The 19,174-nt window shown below is 44.9% G+C and overlaps 2 protein-coding genes across 3 annotated transcripts; both read right to left on the bottom strand.

The window, feature by feature from the left end:
- Positions 1-931: 931 nt before the first annotated feature.
- Positions 932-14,507, bottom strand: ubap1lb (ubiquitin associated protein 1-like b). Its single transcript, XM_036964150.1, has 6 exons — positions 14,312-14,507; positions 11,592-11,745; positions 8,587-9,174; positions 5,575-5,790; positions 1,385-1,486; positions 932-1,089 (listed from the first exon to the last, which is right to left on the bottom strand). Exons 2-6 carry the CDS (start codon positions 11,721-11,723, stop codon positions 955-957), a joined length of 1,173 nt encoding a protein of 390 aa, XP_036820045.1. The 5' UTR covers positions 11,724-11,745; positions 14,312-14,507; the 3' UTR covers positions 932-954.
- Positions 14,508-15,157: 650 nt separating this feature from the next.
- LOC110526685 (programmed cell death protein 7) lies at positions 15,158-18,744 on the bottom strand. Of its 2 annotated transcripts, none has more exons than XM_036964103.1 (5): positions 18,483-18,744; positions 16,657-16,795; positions 16,224-16,454; positions 15,840-15,927; positions 15,158-15,554 (listed from the first exon to the last, which is right to left on the bottom strand). In XM_036964103.1, the coding sequence occupies exons 1-5, from the start codon at positions 18,612-18,614 to the stop codon at positions 15,416-15,418; spliced, it is 729 nt and encodes a 242-aa protein (XP_036819998.1). In that variant the 5' UTR covers positions 18,615-18,744; the 3' UTR covers positions 15,158-15,415. The 2 variants fall into 2 exon arrangements, with proteins under 2 accessions (XP_036819998.1, XP_036819997.1); XM_036964102.1 differs by having other exon boundaries at positions 17,319-18,742.
- Between the last annotated feature and the right edge of the window lie 430 nt (positions 18,745-19,174).

Here is a 19,174-nt window from a genome sequence, read left to right on the forward strand (position 1 = left end):
TGAAAACAGAAATCTCAATTCTCATACGTATTTGATCTGTACACAATACTTTTGATTCATAGGCAAAAACAAATCAAATGAATAGAAAATACATTCAATACATTTGAAAGTGCAAGTTACAGTATGTACAACTTCACGTGGGTCATTTCAGACAACCTGCCATACAGAAAAAGATTTACAAGCTTCTTTCAGGTTTCCATCTTTTACCCCGTACACACACCCTACAAATACAGATAATGACTTACCAGTAACACAGTGTGCATCCCAAATGGCACCCTATTCCCCATGTAGTGCACTAGGTTGAAGAGTAGTGCACTACAAAGGGAATACGGTGCCATTTGGCATGTAACCATAGTCTACTGGATTTTATTTCATTGTATTACAGATCGAACTTAAGTTAAAAATACTACATGACAAATGCTGTGACACTTGAAATTGACAAAGAAAATTGACAATGGGCAAATCACATATACCATGTCAAAACCTGAAATGTAATAAAACTATGTAATATATCGATTGTCTGTAAATGGTATTGTTTAAGTTGTACTTTTCCTAGAAGGCCACTGTTCATTTCCTGATTTGCTAGAATGTATAGTTTTAGTGTGCTCCAGTCAATCAACATTGTTTCAACATGCCAATTGCAATTTGCAAATGACATACCATTAAAAGGGATAGTTCACTGAAAACTCATCATCATCATCGTTTTTGCTCTGGACTGAAAGTGCTCAATCTTGAAGACTTGACTGGTGACATACACCATTTTTGTGGATTGTATTAACAGTGGACTAATGAACCAAATAGTAAAATATAGTTTGAGTGAACTATCCCTTTAATATGATACATTAGCTAACATGATTGTTTGTCGTAAACAGGCAAGTAAACAGGAACTGTGTTTGTGTTGGTGCATGTATGTCTCCTACAATGTATTTTTCATGGGAGCAGACATTGACCCTGTCATGCCACACGCATCATCAGCTCTTCCAGGGCCCTCTCGCGATGGTTCTCGTGGACTAACAGAACCTCTTTGATAGCGTTCTGCTGGAAGCCCATCTCATTGAACTGAGCCAGCAGGTGAAGAAACTCCTCAGCCTGAGGGGAGAGAGAGAGGAGAAACCATCAGATGATAGAGCAGCTTTTACAGTTAAAGGGGTAGTTCACCCAAATGACATGTTGATTTTCTTACCTTGTCCATAAACTGCTAAAAGGGTAAGACAACACTCCATGTTGGTAAAGAAGCCAATATGTAAGTTTGTATTTTGGGTGAACTATTCCTTTAAATCCAGCAGTACAATTCAATTCAAATTGATTTGTGGTTCATTAGAGGAAAGCTGTGAGGTGAACAGAGAATACCAGGATAAATAAATGAATAATCTATGATGTTTACCTTAGTCTCACAGTTCTGAAACATCTCCAGAGCCTCTTCCACCTGAGCCTCGTCGTAGCCCCGCTCACACAGTCTGTCACAGGCCACCAGATAGCGCAGGATCTGCACACAACAAGCACAACACCACAGATTACTACGACTAATAGCATTACTGTCAGTTAGCAGGTAAACAGTTGCCTGGGTAACTGTCTGTCTCTGCGCTCAACAGCAGTCAGAAAGCCAAATATATTCAAGAGATGAGCATTAGACACAAAGCAGCCACAGATATGGTGGACAAGGTCATTGAAGAATACCGCTTCACACCACCACACTGACCTCAACTGACTTGGATATTTCATTTTCATAGTGTCCTTTCCAGCACGGCTTCAGTAACTATGGTGGATGTGTAACCATGTCAGTGCAGTACAGATTGGTAGTGTGAAAAGGGTAAATGTTTCAGTGTAACTGAGTATTAACTGATGTGGTTATCGTGAATCTGTCACTGTGCTCTGTGGTGTTCTATATCAATATGTGTGTTATTATGGCAAGAGTCCAATTACGCCTAACACAGCAGTGTAGAACAGATTATTATAAAATCAGATCATATTTCTGCAGTGACAACTTGGTCTCGCGCTCTCACACACACACACACACACACACACACACACACACACACACACACACACACAACCACACACACACACACACACACACACACCCCCACACCCCCACACACACACACACTAGGTGATTCCATTGACACATTATATATAACAATAATCTGATAGGCCAATCTTGTGCTAATGACATCACTCTGAAAAGGAGAAGAACTGATCTGAGATCAGCGGAGTGAAAGGTAATATGTGTGAGAGCAGCGTGACCCATGGCCCTGCTTTAACATGTTGAGCTGGGAGGGAGAGGGGGCAGGGGATTACACTGATTAAAGAGGTCATCGATTAAAGAGTTGATCCCTGTTAATGTAACTCTCCAGCTGCCTTCTCTCTTCACTGGGAGAGAGGGAAGGAGATGGAGGAAGAGAGATAGAGAGACGGAAGGAGGAAGGGAAAGAGAGGAAGAAATGCGAGAGAGATGGGAGGAAAGAGAGATAGAAGGAGAGGGAGAGAAACAGAAAAGGGAAGAGAGGGTTGGGGAAGGATGGAGAGAGAAATAGATAGGAGCAAAAGGGGTGGGCGGTGTAGAGAGAGAGAGAGAGAAAGAGAGAGAGGGGCGGGGGGACATAAGAAAAGAGCTGAACCCTGGCTGCAACCTCCACACTGCAGGCTAGGAAACTTTCTAAACCATTTAGCCTAGATAACTTTAATGTGTCACTTGATTCACGGTCAAGGACACTGATAAGGCCTTGACCAGAGGCAGCCCCTGAGAGAGAGAGAGAGGAGCCAGAGAGAGGGGAGCCAGAGGCAGACCCTGAGAGAGAGGAGCCAGATGCAGCCCCCGAGAGAGAGAGAGAGAGAGAGAGAGAGAGAGAGGGGAGCCAGAGGCAGACCCTGAGAGAGAGAGAGAGAGAGAGGAGCCAGAGGCAGCCCCTGAGAGAGAGAGAGAGAGAGAGAGAGAGGAGCCAGAGGCAGCCCCTGAGAGAGAGAGAGAGAGAGAGAGGAGCCAGAGGCAGCCCCTGAGAGAGAGAGAGAGAGGAGTGTAAACATAAAAGTTACAAACCAGATGTTGAAGAGAGATAAATCTTAATACACATATTTTAGTAATGTAAAAGAAAAACAGCCTGAGAGAGGACACGACGAGAGGACACAACGGAGAGCACACGACGAGAGGACACGATGAGAGGACACGATGAGAGGATACGACGAGAGGACACAATGGAGAGGACACGATGAGAGGACACGATGAGAGGACACAACGGAGAGCACACAACGAGAGGACATGACGAGAGGACACAACGGAGAGGACACGACGAGAGGACACGACGAGAGGACACGACGAGAGGACACGACGAGAGGACACGACGGAGAGGACACGACGGAGAGGACACGACGGAGAGGACACAACGGAGAGCACACGACGAGAGGACACAACGGAGAGCACACGACGAGAGGACACGATGGAGAGGACACGACGAGAGGACACGACGAGAGGACACGACGGAGAGGACACGACGAGATGACACGACGAGAGGACACGAGGAGAGGACACGAGGAGAGGACACGAGGAGAGGACACGACGGAGAGGACACGACGGAGAGGACACGACGGAGAGGACACGACGGAGAGGACACGACGAGAGGACACGACGAGAGGACACGAAGGAGAGGACACGACGGAGAGGACACGACGAGAGGACACGACGAGAGGACACGATGAGAGGACACGAAGGAGAGGACACGACGAGAGGACACGACGAGAGGACACGACGGAGAGGACACGACGAGAGGACACGACGGAGAGGACACGATGAGAGGACACGACGGAGAGGACACGATGAGAGGACACGACGAGAGGACACGACGGAGAGGACACGATGAGAGGACACGATGAGAGGACACGACGGAGAGGACACGATGAGAGGACACGATGAGAGGACACGACGGAGAGGACACGACGGAGAGGACACGACGGAGAGGACACGATGAGAGGACACGATGAGAGGACACGACGGAGAGGACACGATGAGAGGACACAATGAGAGGACACAATGAGAGGACACGACGGAGAGGACACGATGAGAGGACACGATGAGAGGACACGATGAAAGGACACGATGAGAGGACACGATGAGAGGACACGATGAGAGGACACGACGGAGAGGACACGACAGAGAGGACACGATGAGAGGACACGATGAGAGGACACGATGAGAGGACACGATGAGAGGACACGACGGAGAGGACACGATGAGAGGACACGATGAGAGGACACGATGAGAGGACAGGATGGAGAGGACACGATGAGAGGACACGATGAGAGGACACGATGAGAGGACACGATGAGAGGACGCAATGAGAGGACACGATGAGAGGACACGATGAGAGGACACGATGAAAGGACACGATGAGAGGACACGATGAGAGGACACGACGGAGAGGACACGACAGAGAGGACACGATGAGAGGACACGATGAGAGGACACGATGAGAGGACACGACGGAGAGGACACGATGAGAGGACACGATGAGAGGACACGATGAGAGGACACGATGAGAGGACAGGATGGAGAGGACACGATGAGAGGACACGATGAGAGGACACGATGAGAGGACGCGATGAGAGGACACGACGGAGAGGACACGATGAGAGGACACGACGGAGAGGACACGATGAGAGGACACGACGGAGAGGACACGACGGAGAGAGAGACTCCAGACACCAAAGAGATAAAATTAGCACCTTAAATAACTTTTACTGAGTATAACTGAAAAAATATTTTTAAAAGGGTAATAAGACAAAGATATAAAACTATTGTGCATTGGCAATATTTCATGATGATACATCTTATTGAATTGAATGGTGAAGGTTCATAAACCTTGGCAGAATTCAGATATGACGTTTTAGCACGATCCACAGATTTCTTTTTAACTACGGCGCACGACATGGTTCAATGTGCCAATAAATCAGCACAATCTACTTTTTGGGGTTTTTAATTGCGGTCGTCCTGAAGCGAAAATTGGGATCATGTATACTCTACTGACGAACATTAAAGAAGAGTAATGGAACGCAGTGTATCATACGGCGAACTTAGCAAAGCAAGGATTTGTGGCAAGTACATGGGGTCGCCATCTTTATGCACCTCTGCTATTGAAAAAGAGAACAGAGAGAGAGACTAGAGGATGTGGCTGGCAGGATCGGAGAGAGAGAGACTAGAGGATGTGGCTGGCAGGATCGGAGAGAGCTCTGTTTCAACTACATTTTATGACAATGTCTTATTAGGCTAGAACACAATTGGCTGCTACATCATCATATCACTCTGTACGGTGTGTCAATGATGTCATGTAAAAACACACACTGCTGTGGATAAAAGCCCATGCTAAATGTCCATAGTGTTGTGCTGACCACAGAATTAAACAGAGCACCAGAAATAACAGTCTGAAAGCCAAATATATTCAAGAGACGAGCATTAGTCTCTTGAATTCATGGCATCCCGGTGACACAACTATAGGACCGCCATCTTGGTCAGAGAAACTTTCATTCTAGAAACTGGTCAAATTCATGTTTCTGAAATGTTTGTGACTGTGTTTTGAGACGAACCTGTTCTAGGCTCTGCTGGCCGGTCTTCTGTAGGGCGATGATGGCGGTGTGGAGCGGATAGCCCCTTTCAGTGATGGCTTGCAGCAGCTCTCTCTCTTCGGGGCTCAGCGCGGACAGCAGCTCCACCGAGGAGTCCAGTACTGACGCGGCGTGGGAACCCAGGGGTCGTGAGGTCACAGAGGGAAGGGCCGGCAGGCAGAAGTACGGACTCAGGGACTGCACACACAGGGGGGAAGAGCAGAGAGAGTGTGAGAGAGAGCAAGGGGGAGGGGAGGTGGGGAGTTTATGAAAGAAAGAAAACCAACCCCATAAAGGGAGAGGGTTAGCCTGAAACCCCAGCCTGACTGATGCCTCTCTACGTGCCTGTAGATTGACAACCTGACTGACAGCCTGTGCGTGGAACTGGCAACATTCACGCAACATGAGTGCAACATTTATAGTGCATGACAGCGCCGAAATGTACACGGCTGGCTAACCTTGAAAGACTGGTTTGCTGAGAAATACATTTCCCTGAGTAATTCCACTCGCTAATCCTGATGAACTAATAATAACTTGAGACGATTCCAAGGACAGACTTTACACTAGCTATATTTAGAGCACACATCCCTCAAAACATTTGAGAAATGTGAATTGGAAAAGAACCTTAACATACTCAGGAGGATCTGTTTTCTCTATCAACTAACATACTATATACAATTTGCTTTACAAAAATATGAATTTCATTCGTTTTTTGTAAAAATGTATTTTACAAATATATCTAAAAGTTTCACGTTTGTCTGAAATACAATCTATCATATTTCCATTCAACAGATCTACTGTATCGGGAGGCCTGGTTGAGCAAATCCCACATGAGCTTGTTGAGCTGTGGTTGGCGTGAGAATACGTCTGATACTTAGTGTGGGGGTTTAAATTCCTCCATCTTTTTCCAGGCCCATGCTGCTCCGAGGCAGAGCCAGTTATAGAACCATCACACTGCCCACTGAGGACATCTGGTTTGGTGCTTTAGTTTTTAAAGACAGCACATGGGAACTAGGAAGTGGGGCCTTGAACTACACAGCCTAGAGAAAATGTTTTTTTAAGAAATGGGAAAACATTCTTACTTATTGATAGAGGCGTTCAGGTGTACCTGAACCCATTCCTACTAATATAGAATAAGGGGATTGATGAATAAAATAGTCTACTATGCTAGATAATTCTGAGCTTCTCAGTTGGACAATGACTAGGCAACAATAATGTAAAACGGACACTTGAATCCAAAGAGACTGTGGTTTTTGCGTGTGTTGATATTCATGATGGTGTACAGCTACAGAAGGTAACTAACGTTGGTGACAGTGGCTAGGTAAACCATAGTCACTTTACCTCTACCTACATATTACCTCGACTAACCGGTGCCCCCGCACATTGACTCTGTACCGGTACCCCCTGTATATAGCCTCCACATTGACTCTGTACCGGTACCCCCTGTATATAGCCTCCACATTGACTCTGTACCGGTACCCCCTGTATATAGCCTCCACATTGACTCTGTACCGGTACCCCCTGTATATAGCCTCCACATTGACTCTGTACCGGTACCCCCTGTATATAGCCTCCACATTGACTCTGTACTGGTACCCCCTGTATATAGCCTCCACATTGACTCTGTACCGGTACCCCCTGTATATAGCCTCCACATTGACTCTGTACCGGTACCCCCTGTATATAGCCTCCACATTGACTCTGTACCGGTACCCCCTGTATATAGCCTCCACATTGACTCTGTACCGGTACCCCCTGTATATAGCCTCCACATTGACTCTGTACCGGTACCCCCTGTATATAGCCTCCACATTGACTCTGTACCAGTACCCCCTGTATATAGCCTCCACATTGACTCTGTACCAGTACCCCCTGTATATAGCCTCCACATTGACTCTGTACCGGTACCCCCTGTATATAGCCTCCACATTGACTCTGTACCGGTACCCCCTGCACATCGACCCTGTATATAGCCTCGCTATTGTTATTTTACTGCTGCTCTTTCATTTTTTACATTTTTCTTATTTAGCACTTTTTTTCTTAAAACTGCATTGTTGGTTAAGAGCTTGTAAGTAAGCATTTCACTGTAAGGTTTACACCTGTTGTATTCAGCATTTCACTGTAAGGTTTACACCTGTTGTATTCAGCATTTCACTGTAAGGTTTACACCTGTTGTATTCAGCATTTCACTATAAGGTTTCCACCTGTTGTATTCAGCATTTCACTGTAAGGTTTCCACCTGTTGTATTCAGCATTTCACTGTAAGGTTTACACCTGTTGTATTCAGCATTTCACTGTAAGGTTTACACCTGTTGTATTCAGCATTTCACTGTAAGGTTTACACCTGTTGTATTCAGCATTTCACTGTAAGGTTTACACCTGTTGTAATCAGCATTTCACTGTAAGATCTACTACACCTGTTGTATTCAGCATTTCACTGTAAGGTTTACACCTGTTGTATTCAGCATTTCACTGTAAGGTTTACACCTGTTGTATTCAGCATTTCACTGTAAGGTTTCCACCTGTTGTATTCAGCATTTCACTGTAAGGTTTTCACCTGTTGTATTCAGCATTTCACTGTAAGGTTTCCACCTGTTGTATTCAGCATTTCACTGTAAGGTTTACACCTGTTGTATTCAGCATTTCACTGTAAGATCTACTACACCTGTTGTATTCAGCATTTCACTGTAAGGTTTCCACCTGTTGTATTCAGCATTTCACTGTAAGGTTTACACCTGTTGTATTCAGCATTTCACTGTAAGGTTTACTTACACCTGTTGTATTCAGCATTTCACTGTAAGGTTTACTTACACCTGTTGTATTCAGCATTTCACTGTAAGGTTTACACCTGTTGTATTCAGCATTTCACTGTAAGGTTTACTTACACCTGTTGTATTCGGCACATGTGACAAATACAATTTGATTTGATTTGATTCTGGGCCTTCAATACTACTTCTCTACTATATTTCTCCTAATAGGAGGTCATGTCCGTACCGGATGTGTTGGCTTGTGGTGTCTGATGGAGGGGATAATCTCTGTGTTGGCCCTGGTCAATGGGTGTCTGGGTAGGGATGAGGAGGACGGTGGCTTGGGTCCTCCAGGGGGGCAGGGGGTCCCCTGGATACACTCTCTGGGGGTCTCCAGAACAGACAGCGAGTACTGGCGGAGGTTCTTCCTACGCTGGTTGGTCACCAGACCACTCTGAGAGACAGGTAGGTTCAGGACGTTAGGGGTGCAGGTCTGCCGTGGGTTCCTCACCCCAGGAACACGCTGATCCGACCTGTACCCTGAACCAGACGAAGAGCACTCCTCTTCCTCCTCGGAGTCGGAGATGACGAACTTAACCCGGGTGCGCATGTCAACCTGGTTCAGGCTGTGGGAGCGCTGGCGGGGGTTGGGCTCCCAGAAGTCAGAGCTGTGTCGGCTGGCCAGGCGGCTCTCCTGGGGGCTGCTGAAGAGATGCCAGTAGGGTGGGCTGGAGGGGAGCACCTCGGATGGGGATCTGGGGCCGGAGGGTTGGGGCTGGCTGGGGTAACCTCCCTGGAGGCCCTGGAGCACCCAGTTCTCCAAGCTGAACATGTACTGTTGACAGAGGTGAAGATGGGTTGGTAAATGGTTGTTGGTTGATGGGTGGGTGGATGAATGGAGTGTACTTTAAGAGAACCATTTAATCACGTTATGTCACTAACATATTTTCGAATACCAACCAATCAAATGGCGAACCAATCAAACAATTAATCAGGTAAGTAGTCATTCTAGCAAATGCTTCCTTCTTCCCTCACATTGTTAACGTGTGTCACGCAACTCATCGACTCACCCACCGCCAATGTCTAACACCCACTCGGCTTTCCCTTAGCGATTTGGTCTTTCACTTGGATCACACTTATCCAATATCATGTGATTAAGGGAAGGAAGCGAGGAAGGAAGGATCCAATAAGGCCAAGGACGCAACACAGCAAATGTTTCACTATCAATTTTCCACCTTCATTTTGTCTACATTTATGGCTTTGTTTGCCTTCCCATCAATTTCCCAGACTGTAGGAAATATCCTTGCATGTGATGCCCAAAAACCACGACACCACGACACCACACATCAGATTGAAGCTGTTCTCTCTGTTAACAAGATGAATGAATTGATCCCAATAGAGGTGTGTGTGTTCTTGTGCGTGTGTTTTCAGAATTATACAAAGGTGCCTGCTTCAACCCAGACTAGATGTTCTTTCCAAATAGCACCCCTGTTCCCTTTCTATTTCCTGCACTACATATGAAATAGGGTCCCATTTGAGACACAACCTAGGTTGGCTTTAGATGGATGAGGCTGTCAAACTCAACTCTCTCCAGATCAGAGGAGGTGAAAATAAAATGTCAACATCAGGCTCCTATAATAATCACACTGGGTTTATCACATTCTAAACCACTGACTATGGCTTCAGAGTAGTATTAACAATGAGGAGATTATGTATGTGTTGCAGGTGGCTGTCTGTTCCCTATATAGTGTAATACTCTTCACCAGGGCCAATAGGGCTCCCATCAAAAGTAGTGCACTATATAGGGAATAGGGTGCCATTTGGGATGCATAGTCTGTCTCCCACAAGCTGGAAGAATAAAGAGACTTGCAGTATTGGGGCTTCGAGAGAAGTCGGAGAGATGTTAAGTTCTACAATGCCTTCTAATGTACGTACTATATGCATTGCAAAGGCAGAAGTTAAAAGTTTTTTTTTTGTTGAAAATACCTATTCAATTAATTTAAATCCAACCAAATACTTCCACAAATTAGCCTGTTCCCAGATCTGTTTGTGCTGACTTGCCAATGACCATAGAAGTAGGTGAGTATAGCACAAACAACTAGGACCAGGAAACCATCATTTCTGTTGATGTTTTATTAATTATATAAAGGTGTTGATCAAAACAATTCCCAGCAGAGTTTTTCTGGCCGCAGTATTTAGCTATGTTATAGCTTCAAACTGCAAAGCTATGTAGGGAGAACATCGTACACACTCTGTGTGTTGAGGCCACTGTGAATTTGGAAACAAACCTTACTCGAACCCTAACACGATTAAGGAGAAAGCTTGGCCGAGGTTTTGACAACTAAACCGAAGCGACATATTTTCCCTTCTCCGTTAAATACACAAACATTTGACTGTATGGACAATGTTGGTGGTCACTGTGGGATTTAGGTTTGGCGGTGTTGCAGTGGACTGGGTCAAAGGCCACCCAGTATCATAATAGTCCTAATTACACTAAGACAAGAGCAGGAGACGTCAGCCATTTTCCCATGACTTTAACTTCTACTCAGTAAAAGTCGATGACAACATTGGAAAACAGCGTGATTAAAACACCGTTGTATATCTGTGTTGTATTTTGAGTGTTAGGTTCTGTCTGTGTTGTATTTTGAGTGTTAGGTTCTGTCTGTGTTGTATTTTGAGTGTTAGGTTCTGTCTGTGTTGTATTTTGAGTGTTAGGTTCTGTCTGTGTTGTATTTTGAGTGTTATGTTCTGTCTGTGTTGTATTTTGAGTGTTAGGTTCTGTCTGTGTTGTATTTTGAGTGTTATGTTCTGTCTGTGTTGTATTTTGAGTGTTAGGTTCTGTTTGTGTTGTATTTTGAGTGTTATGTTCTGTCTGTGTTGTATTTTGAGTGTTATATTTTGAGTGTTATATTTTGAGTGTTATGTTCTGTCTGTGTTGTATTTTGAGTGTTATATTTTGAGTGTTATATTTTGAGTGTTATGTTCTGTCTGTGTTGTATTTTGAGTGTTATGTTCTGTCTGTGTTGTATTTTGAGTGTTATGTTCTGTCTGTGTTGTATTTTGAGTGTTATGTTCTGTCTGTGTTGTATTTTGAGTGTTATGTTCTGTCTGTGTTGTATTTTGAGTGTTATGTTCTATCTGTGTTGATGTTCCAACCATGTGTAGAATGTCATCAAAGCTTTCTGGTATCATCAACAAATAAATAAATGATAGCCACAAAGCCTATGTCCTCAATCTCTTACACACACCAACCTCTGTCTCCTGCAGTATGGTGAGATAGTCTGGGACAGTGATGTCTGGGGCAGCAATCAGCTCCACCTCTTCCCTGGGTCCCTCCAGAGATCCCAGAAGGGTCTTAAAAGGAACCTCATCCAAACAGGACATCCTCCTGCTGCTCTTCTGGTCACTGGGGGAGAAGGAGAGAGAAGGAGTAGGGAGAGGAGGAGGGAGAGAGGAGGAAGAGGAGGAGAAGTAAGAGAAGGAGAGAGGAGGATTGGAGGAAGAGGAGGAGAGATCAGTTTTCAACAGTCTACTATTGTCAATCATTGTAACCTGGACTCCAGCTGTTCCAGTAACTAGCATATGGTGTTGAGGTCTGGTACCGAGAGACAAGTGGGAAGGTGACAAGTGAGCTATATTGCCTCTCCTGAAACAAATTGCCTGGGCGGCAGGGTAGCCTAGCGTTGGACTAGTAACCGGAAGGTTGCAAGTTCAAACCCCTGAGCTGACAAGGTACAAATCTGTCGTTCTGCCCCTGAACAGGGGCAACTGAACCCACTGTTCCTAGGCCGTCATTGAAAATAAGAATTTGTTCTTAACTGACTTGCCTAGTTAAACAAAGGTAAAATAAATAAAAATATTTGATAGGATTGGATAGGAGACCAAAACAGATTCTCCTCTTGGTTCCCAGAAACATACACTTTTTCCTTCCTATATCGGTATATTCTGTTACACAATCTAGGAGAGGGAAATCTGGGGGAAGAGGATTAAGGATTATAAGGTACCATGTCTGACTCTCTCAGATGTCAACACATGATGCTCCTCTCCTATTGGCCGAAGGGGACGGAAAACACACGCACGCAAGGCAGAAAGCAAGCATGCACGCATGCATGCACACACACTGCCATACGAAAGAAAGAATGCAAACACACACACACTCCAGTAAACCCTCCTTACGCAGACAGGTGTTGTGAGGCTAAAGCATCATCACAACTAAGCCCCTCCACCACCACAGCTGATCATCAACCCCAGTACGTCTGCTACTGTAGAATTAGAATTACTAGAAAGGAAAATAATACCCTATTCTTTATATAGTGCCCTACTTTTTTCTGGTCAAAAGTTGAGCACTATATAGGGCATATATAAAAGAGTGTGATTTGAGGCGTGGCCGAACAGCTGAAAACAATCATTGTTGCAAACAATGCATTTTTATGTGGCGCAGAATTCTGGGCCCGTATTAATAAAAAGTCTCAGGATAGAGTACTGATCTAAGATCAGTTTTGCCTTTAAGATCATAATGAATAAGATTAGGCCTATGTGAACAGGCAGGACCTGATCCTAGATTGCTTATGAATATTGGCCCGGATGTGAGAAGCCTTGATTGATCCAACATTCCTAATGGTACACCAATATGGCCACCGATGTACCCACCATGAGATGTTCATTTGAATGGGAATGTCTGCTCCAAGGAACCATAATGAGTAGAATGAATGTCCTCATTTAAGTCAATGATGCCACAATGGGTGGACTGGCAGCCATTTTAAAAGTGTATCCATGAGGATGCAGTCAAACTCTGGTTTGAGGGGTTGTACCCATTTTAGCACTACTTGTTTTGATTCTATGGCTGCCCTTCTAGCTTCAGATGGTGCTGGACTAATGACGAGGCTGGAGACCTAAACAGGCATACCGGTTAAGCTTATTAACTAGTTTTAAAACGCACGAAGAGCGAGACAATGGAAAGTTCAATGACAGTAGACCTACATTGTACAATATAGTCGTCTGTTTCCATAGTTAAACTGCGTCACTGGAAATGTTTAGTTTTTCAAAATTTGTTTTTTTAAGTAGGCCTATCTATCCGTTTTAAATGAATAACCTATTCAGCAAATATTGTTGTATGATTCCAGAGTGGGAAACACCCTCCATATTGTTTAACACTTGTAGGCCTATTATGGCCATCATGCAAAGGTGAGGAAAAAATATGAGAAACACATGAGAAGAACCACTAAACACACAACGCTATGACAGGTATTATGTCCCCAGAAGACAATAGTGCCATACACAGGACATTGACTGATGCACAAGGGTTTAATAAGTCACAGTTGCCCAAAAGAAATAAGATGATAACTAGAGGTTTCTTCTACTATATACTATCCTAACAATGAAAGGTAATATGAAGTAGGCTAGTAAAAACTCCAGAAAGAAGATAATTCCAATCACCAAAAAAAAGAAAAAAGCCTAATATCACCCAACAGCACCCCCTGCCACATGGTAACTATTCCTATCACCAGAGGAACTATCATCACCAGAGGAACTATCATCACCAGAGGAACTATCATCACCAGAGGAACTATCATCACCAGAGGAACTATCATCACCAGAGGAACTATCACCAGAGGAACTCATCACCAGAGGAACTATCATCACCTCTAGAAAAGCATTTGCTACTCAAACGAAAGCACAAGCATATCAAAACATCTTTATGTGAAAAAAACAGTTGGAGTGACAAGAGGCATTATCCTCATATTGTGCTACTGACTGTACGTTTGTTTATTCCATGTGTAACTCTGTTTTTGTCGCACTGTTTTGCTTTATCTTGGACAGGTCGCAGTTGTAAATGAGAACTTGTTCTCAGCTGGCCACCTGGTTAAATAAAGGAGAAATCAAATAAAAAATCATCAAGTAAATGCTCAACCAAATCCAAATCATCACAAAAAATGTGCTACTTAAATAATCTGTCAGTTTTTTTTATGTACCTGTACTTGTTTCTGTGAGCAGTCCCTCTTCTCTGTAGTGCTTCTTCCTCTCTCAGGCCTGGGTTACTGATGTCGTGTGTGTTGTTGCTGCCTCTCCCAACCTGTTGGTGATTAAGAGCAGTGGGCGTGAGGTCTGAGGATACAGGAGGATTAGCCCTCCTGAACTACTATGCTACTGACATAAGTCACTGACTTCAGCGGCTTACCTGCTGCTGCCCAGGCGCATGCCGACTGGAAACACCCAAGGAACACCGCTCCCATTACACCATCCCAAATGGTACCCTATTCTGGTATTCCCTATACTGTGCATTATATAGGGAATAGGTATGGGCCCTGGTCAACAGTAGTGCACTACATAGGGAATAGACTGCCATTTGGGACCACCCCCAGGGTCTGTTAAGGGTGAAGGATTGCAGAGCATTCAGATATACATATATTTTGTAGAACAGATATAACCCCCAAGCCATAACACATCTACCTCAAATACCTCTGCACATTGTACTGGTACTCCCTCCATTCTTGTGTATTTTAATTCTCATGTTACTATTACATTTTTTGTACTAGACATTCAACTGGGAATTCAATTGGTTTGATTAATGAGAAGGCCAACAACGAGAAGAGTAATCCTTCCATTCCTTCCTTCCTTGGCAGGCCAGGGTGTTAAGAGATTCTCGGTACACCCATGCTGTGTAAAGGTGGTAAACAGAAGGTAGACTGAGGGAAACAGAGATCTCCAAGAGCCAGACAACAGTGTGACGTCACTCAGAACCCTCCTCTGTAAGACACGTTTAGTTCAACTGTAGCAGTGACACCAACTGACCATGGTCAATAATCTGGTACGCCAGGCAGGCAGGAATAACAAATATTTATTGACTTCAGAAAATACAGAATTCCTGATAAATAGGATTTCAAATTCAGTCAAATATCAGTTGGAGAGAACAACTACCACATAGCTGTTTGTAAAATTAAGAACTGATTTTGAAATCCTTAAAAGAAAACCAATTTCACTCTTGTTTCACTTCTCCAGCAGGTCTTGTTGCAGTAACTTGCTGAATACAGTGCTAACAAATGACCAGTCCTTTCCAGAGCCAATTTGGGCGTCAGTCAGGGTCCGAGGCAGTCCCCTCGGTCCAGGGCTGTGGCCCAAATCTCGTCTGTGGGGCATTGTGGTAAGACCCAGTCCTGGGGGACCGTGGTGCCGTCTGGGTGGTCCACTGAGACCAGACAGAGGTCCCACTCTCTCCTAGAGGAGAAAGACAGCAGGTGAGCCAAAACATAGGATACTGAAGTACTTTAAAAGTGCATGCATCCTTCGTTCCTTCATTTAATGACTGGTTAAATATCACTGGTTAGATATGCTTTAACAGTAAAAGCATTGGTGGAGCCCTTTCATACATACACGTATAATGAAGGAAGGAAACAAGGAAGGAAGAAGAAAAGGAAGGAAGGGTGCAGTCTTAAAGTATTTGAACAGGGCCTTAGTGGAGGTAAATCTCTAAGTCTAGTAAAATGCTTGTGTGACACAAACCGTATCTGTATTAAGGCTGGTAGTGAGCGCTCTGCCTGTGTGTAGTACTCTCTGAAGGGCTGTAGGGGGTGGTCAGGAGGCATCTCATCTGGAGGAGAGGAGGGGATGAGGGGAGAACAGTCACATTAAGAGAAATGGTTATTCAAATATGAACTTATAAAATCAGAATCTCTAAATGATGTGTCTGTTTTCCTCTTATTTACCAGTGGTTCGGAAACTGTGTGCCATGAGATGACCAACCTAATACCTTTTGAATTGCTGTGTTCCAATTAACTAAATAATGTGTTTATTTCCATAATCCGAAATAAACAGGCTACAACCTGAAAGTGGGTCACGACTCTCCTTTTGGGAAAAACCACCAGCCTTTATACGGTTTCTAATTACCTCCAAAGAGCATGCTATCCATCTCTCGTTTCCTCAGCAGTAGCCTCTCCCTCTCCTTCTTCTGTCGCTTCTCCAGGTCCCTCCTGCGCTCCTCCTCCTGCTCGCTCTCCAGCATCACCCGCAGGGCGTTCTCCTCTGCCCCATACACCCCTGTCCTCTTCCTGATCAGTGCACGCAGGCGCTCCACCAGCTCATCAAATGCTTGATCGGCTTCTTTCTCCGGGAAGATCCCTGGTAGGGGACACAATCAGAGAAACGTTTATGTTCAGTTGTCAGAAAACGTTTTAAAATGGAGTGAAACAGAGAGGTACTGCATGAATTTGTTCAATGAGAACAGAGATTTTTTACTATTGTTGTTGTGAAGTTGAACAGCAGTTGGCTAGACAAAAGATCTGAAGAGAAACTGTTGCACCATTATGGTGCTTCTACTTACCTTTCCTGGAGGCTGCCTCCTTCCTGAGTTTGCGTAGCTTCTCCAGTGACCTGAGGATGTCCAGCATCCTCTTGGCATCTGCCTGCTTCTTCCTCACTTCACAGAGCACCGTGTCAGCAGCCAGCTTCAGCTCTTGCGCCTGATGGGGGAGGAGAGCACAAAAAAAGACATAACAGAAGCCGTGTTCATAGTCTGGGTCAAATCAATACAGAAAACACACACACACATATACACACACCTCTGCAAAAAAGCAGTGTTTTCATCCATCAATGCATATTCAGATATGTCCATGATTTGTGTATCAATCAACAGCTGTCCAATGAGCGAGTTAAATCAAAATGAAAGCAGTTAGACAGTCTTGAAATTCACTGACACCAAACTAAGAACACTGGGCCACCTGCTGCTGACGTGTGTAACGCACATTACTTAGAGCAGGAGTGTGTCTCAGGTTGAACTGTTTATTTCTAGCCCAACACACATGCTTCAAATTCTCATCTAAACATTAAACCGTTCCTTAGTTGAATCAGATGTGCTGGGCTAGAACAAAAAAATGCAACCTTTATGTTTAAAGCAGGAGGGCTCCAGTCTGAAGGTGGAAAGGGGGAGCTATCGATCAGAGATGAGACACTGAGTTTGACAGTGCTCCCTTTCAGTTCTCTCACCCTCTTCTTCTCCTCTACTTCATGGATACGTTTCATCCTCCACTTGTCGATGGCCGCTTCACGCTCAGCCACTCGTTCCTCCTCCCTCTGTTTGTCCTCGTCCTGTTCCACTTGTCGACGCCGTAGCCTGGCCCTTCTCTTACTGATGGAACTCAGTTTCTTTTTAAGACTTTCAACAAACTCAGAGTCACCGAGGACCTTCAGTTTCTCTTGCAGATCTGTCTTCACACTCACTGCCTCAGCGTAAGAATCCGCCCAGACGCTCTCATTCTCCATGTTGTGCTTCAGCGTTTCACAAGCCATGGACAGCTTTGAAACTAGCTGTATGGCACCGTACAGGGTGTCTCGTATGTGAGCCACGGAGACCTTTGGGTGAGTTTGCCTTGAATGAGGTTCCGCCGGTTTGGAGGTCTTGGCTGTTGTCCTCTCTCGGTTCCTCAAGAAATGTTTCAGCCACTGTTCGTCTTGCATCCTCTGAATGGAGTCTTGGTCTGGTGGCTGTGGAGCCATAGGCCTACTAAAACCTTGGTCACGCTGCAAAGCTGTTCCCATCGGAATCAAGGACGGGGAGGCGAGGAGAGGTCTGCTACGATGTTCAGTGTAACCACTGTCCGCATGCTTTGGTCTAAAACTAGCATCAGGGTTTCCATACGGACTGTGTTGTGGACCGGGTCTAGGGTATGCTGGATTGTGATCAAATGATCTTTGGAAATCTGAAGTTCCCATGTTCGATTGAGCATCACCCATATTGTAGCCCTGAGCCCATGAGTTTGGTGGTCTCCCCTCATGTGTGTTGGGTTCCAGCTTTGGATGACTGTGGAAGGGAACTGGTTGTGAACACATGGGAGGGAACTGACTGAGTGCCGGGTTGTTGAGGGGCGGTGGCGGTATCGACGGATCAAAACCATATCCTGGGGACGACATATGAGGTGGTCCGTAGCCTTCAAATCTAGGCGGTGGTTGTGGAAAGGGGGGTCTGAAGCCATATGGTTGACTGCCATATCCTGGCACGGGTGGAGTCCACTCTTGACTTTGAGGGAATCTCTGGTCGCTAACTGGGGCTTGTGGTGGAGGAAGATATTGGGAAGGGGTTTGACCCGGCCAAAACGCTCCAGCAACGTTATTTGAACTCGGCATGTTACTTTGAAACGAGGTTTCACATACTGGTGGTGGTTGTATCGGCTGCGGTCCGAGATATGTAGGTCCCCCTCTAAGGTAAAAAGTATCGGGACCTCCGGTGTTAGAAACTGGGTGCTGCCGTCCTCCCGACGTAGACTGGAACGTTGGTTTATCCATCCAGGCGTGATACTGTGGAAAATAATAAACTCGGTTGTTTTCAAATGTATTTAGCTAGCTAACGACACTGTTGAACGCCGGGAGCGACCATGTTTACAAGTTGACGTCACACACCGGATATAGTACACGTATATCCGTTTTTTTTTTTTTTTTTTACGAAGCGAATGACCGGGAGCATCCTAATTGGCTAAAATTGGTTCCTCTCCTCAAATCAAATTATATTTGTCATATGTGCTGAATACAACGGGTGTAGACAACCGTGAAATTATTTTTTAGGAGTCCATCCCAATAATGCAGAGTAAAAAAAACGGCCTAGAATACGTTGTCTGTCATTGGCATCAGTCCTTCCGCACAATTGTCTTTGTCTCCTCTACTAATTTGGAGAACAGACTTCCAACATCTAAAGAAACGAGACCGTTTAACCATTGAGCTATATAATAACCATCCCATTCTGCCAGGTCGGTGCAGAGGAAAGAAAAGAGAAAGAAAGGTGACGAGGAAAGGAAGACACTTTAGACTTGAGATGCAGTTTCAAAAAGTAGACGAGGTCCCATTACTCT

The sequence above is a fragment of the Oncorhynchus mykiss genome, chromosome 26 (genome assembly GCF_013265735.2).
Source record: "Oncorhynchus mykiss isolate Arlee chromosome 26, USDA_OmykA_1.1, whole genome shotgun sequence".
NCBI classification, from domain to species: Eukaryota; Metazoa; Chordata; class Actinopteri; order Salmoniformes; family Salmonidae; genus Oncorhynchus; species Oncorhynchus mykiss.

What these genes read in the sequence shown, in the direction of transcription:
- LOC110526685 (XM_036964102.1), bottom strand. Translation starts at nt 18,614, where the DNA reads ATGGATAAACCAACGTTCCAGTCTACGTCGGGAGGACGGCAGCACCCA. An exon ending in GGAGGCAGCCTCCAGGAAAG is followed by an intron (nt 16,455 to 16,656) that starts GTAAGTAGAAGC and finishes GTCCCCTACCAG; the next exon opens with GGATCTTCCCGGAGAAAGAA. An exon ending in GGATAGCATGCTCTTTGGAG is followed by an intron (nt 15,928 to 16,223) that starts GTAATTAGAAAC and finishes CCTCTCCTCCAG; the next exon opens with ATGAGATGCCTCCTGACCAC.
- ubap1lb (XM_036964150.1), bottom strand. Translation starts at nt 11,723, where the DNA reads ATGTCCTGTTTGGATGAGGTTCCTTTTAAGACCCTTCTGGGATCTCTG. An exon ending in CCATACTGCAGGAGACAGAG is followed by an intron (nt 9,175 to 11,591) that starts GTTGGTGTGTGT and finishes CTCTGTCAACAG; the next exon opens with TACATGTTCAGCTTGGAGAA. An exon ending in GCCAGCAGAGCCTAGAACAG is followed by an intron (nt 1,487 to 5,574) that starts GTTCGTCTCAAA and finishes TGTTGTGTGCAG; the next exon opens with ATCCTGCGCTATCTGGTGGC.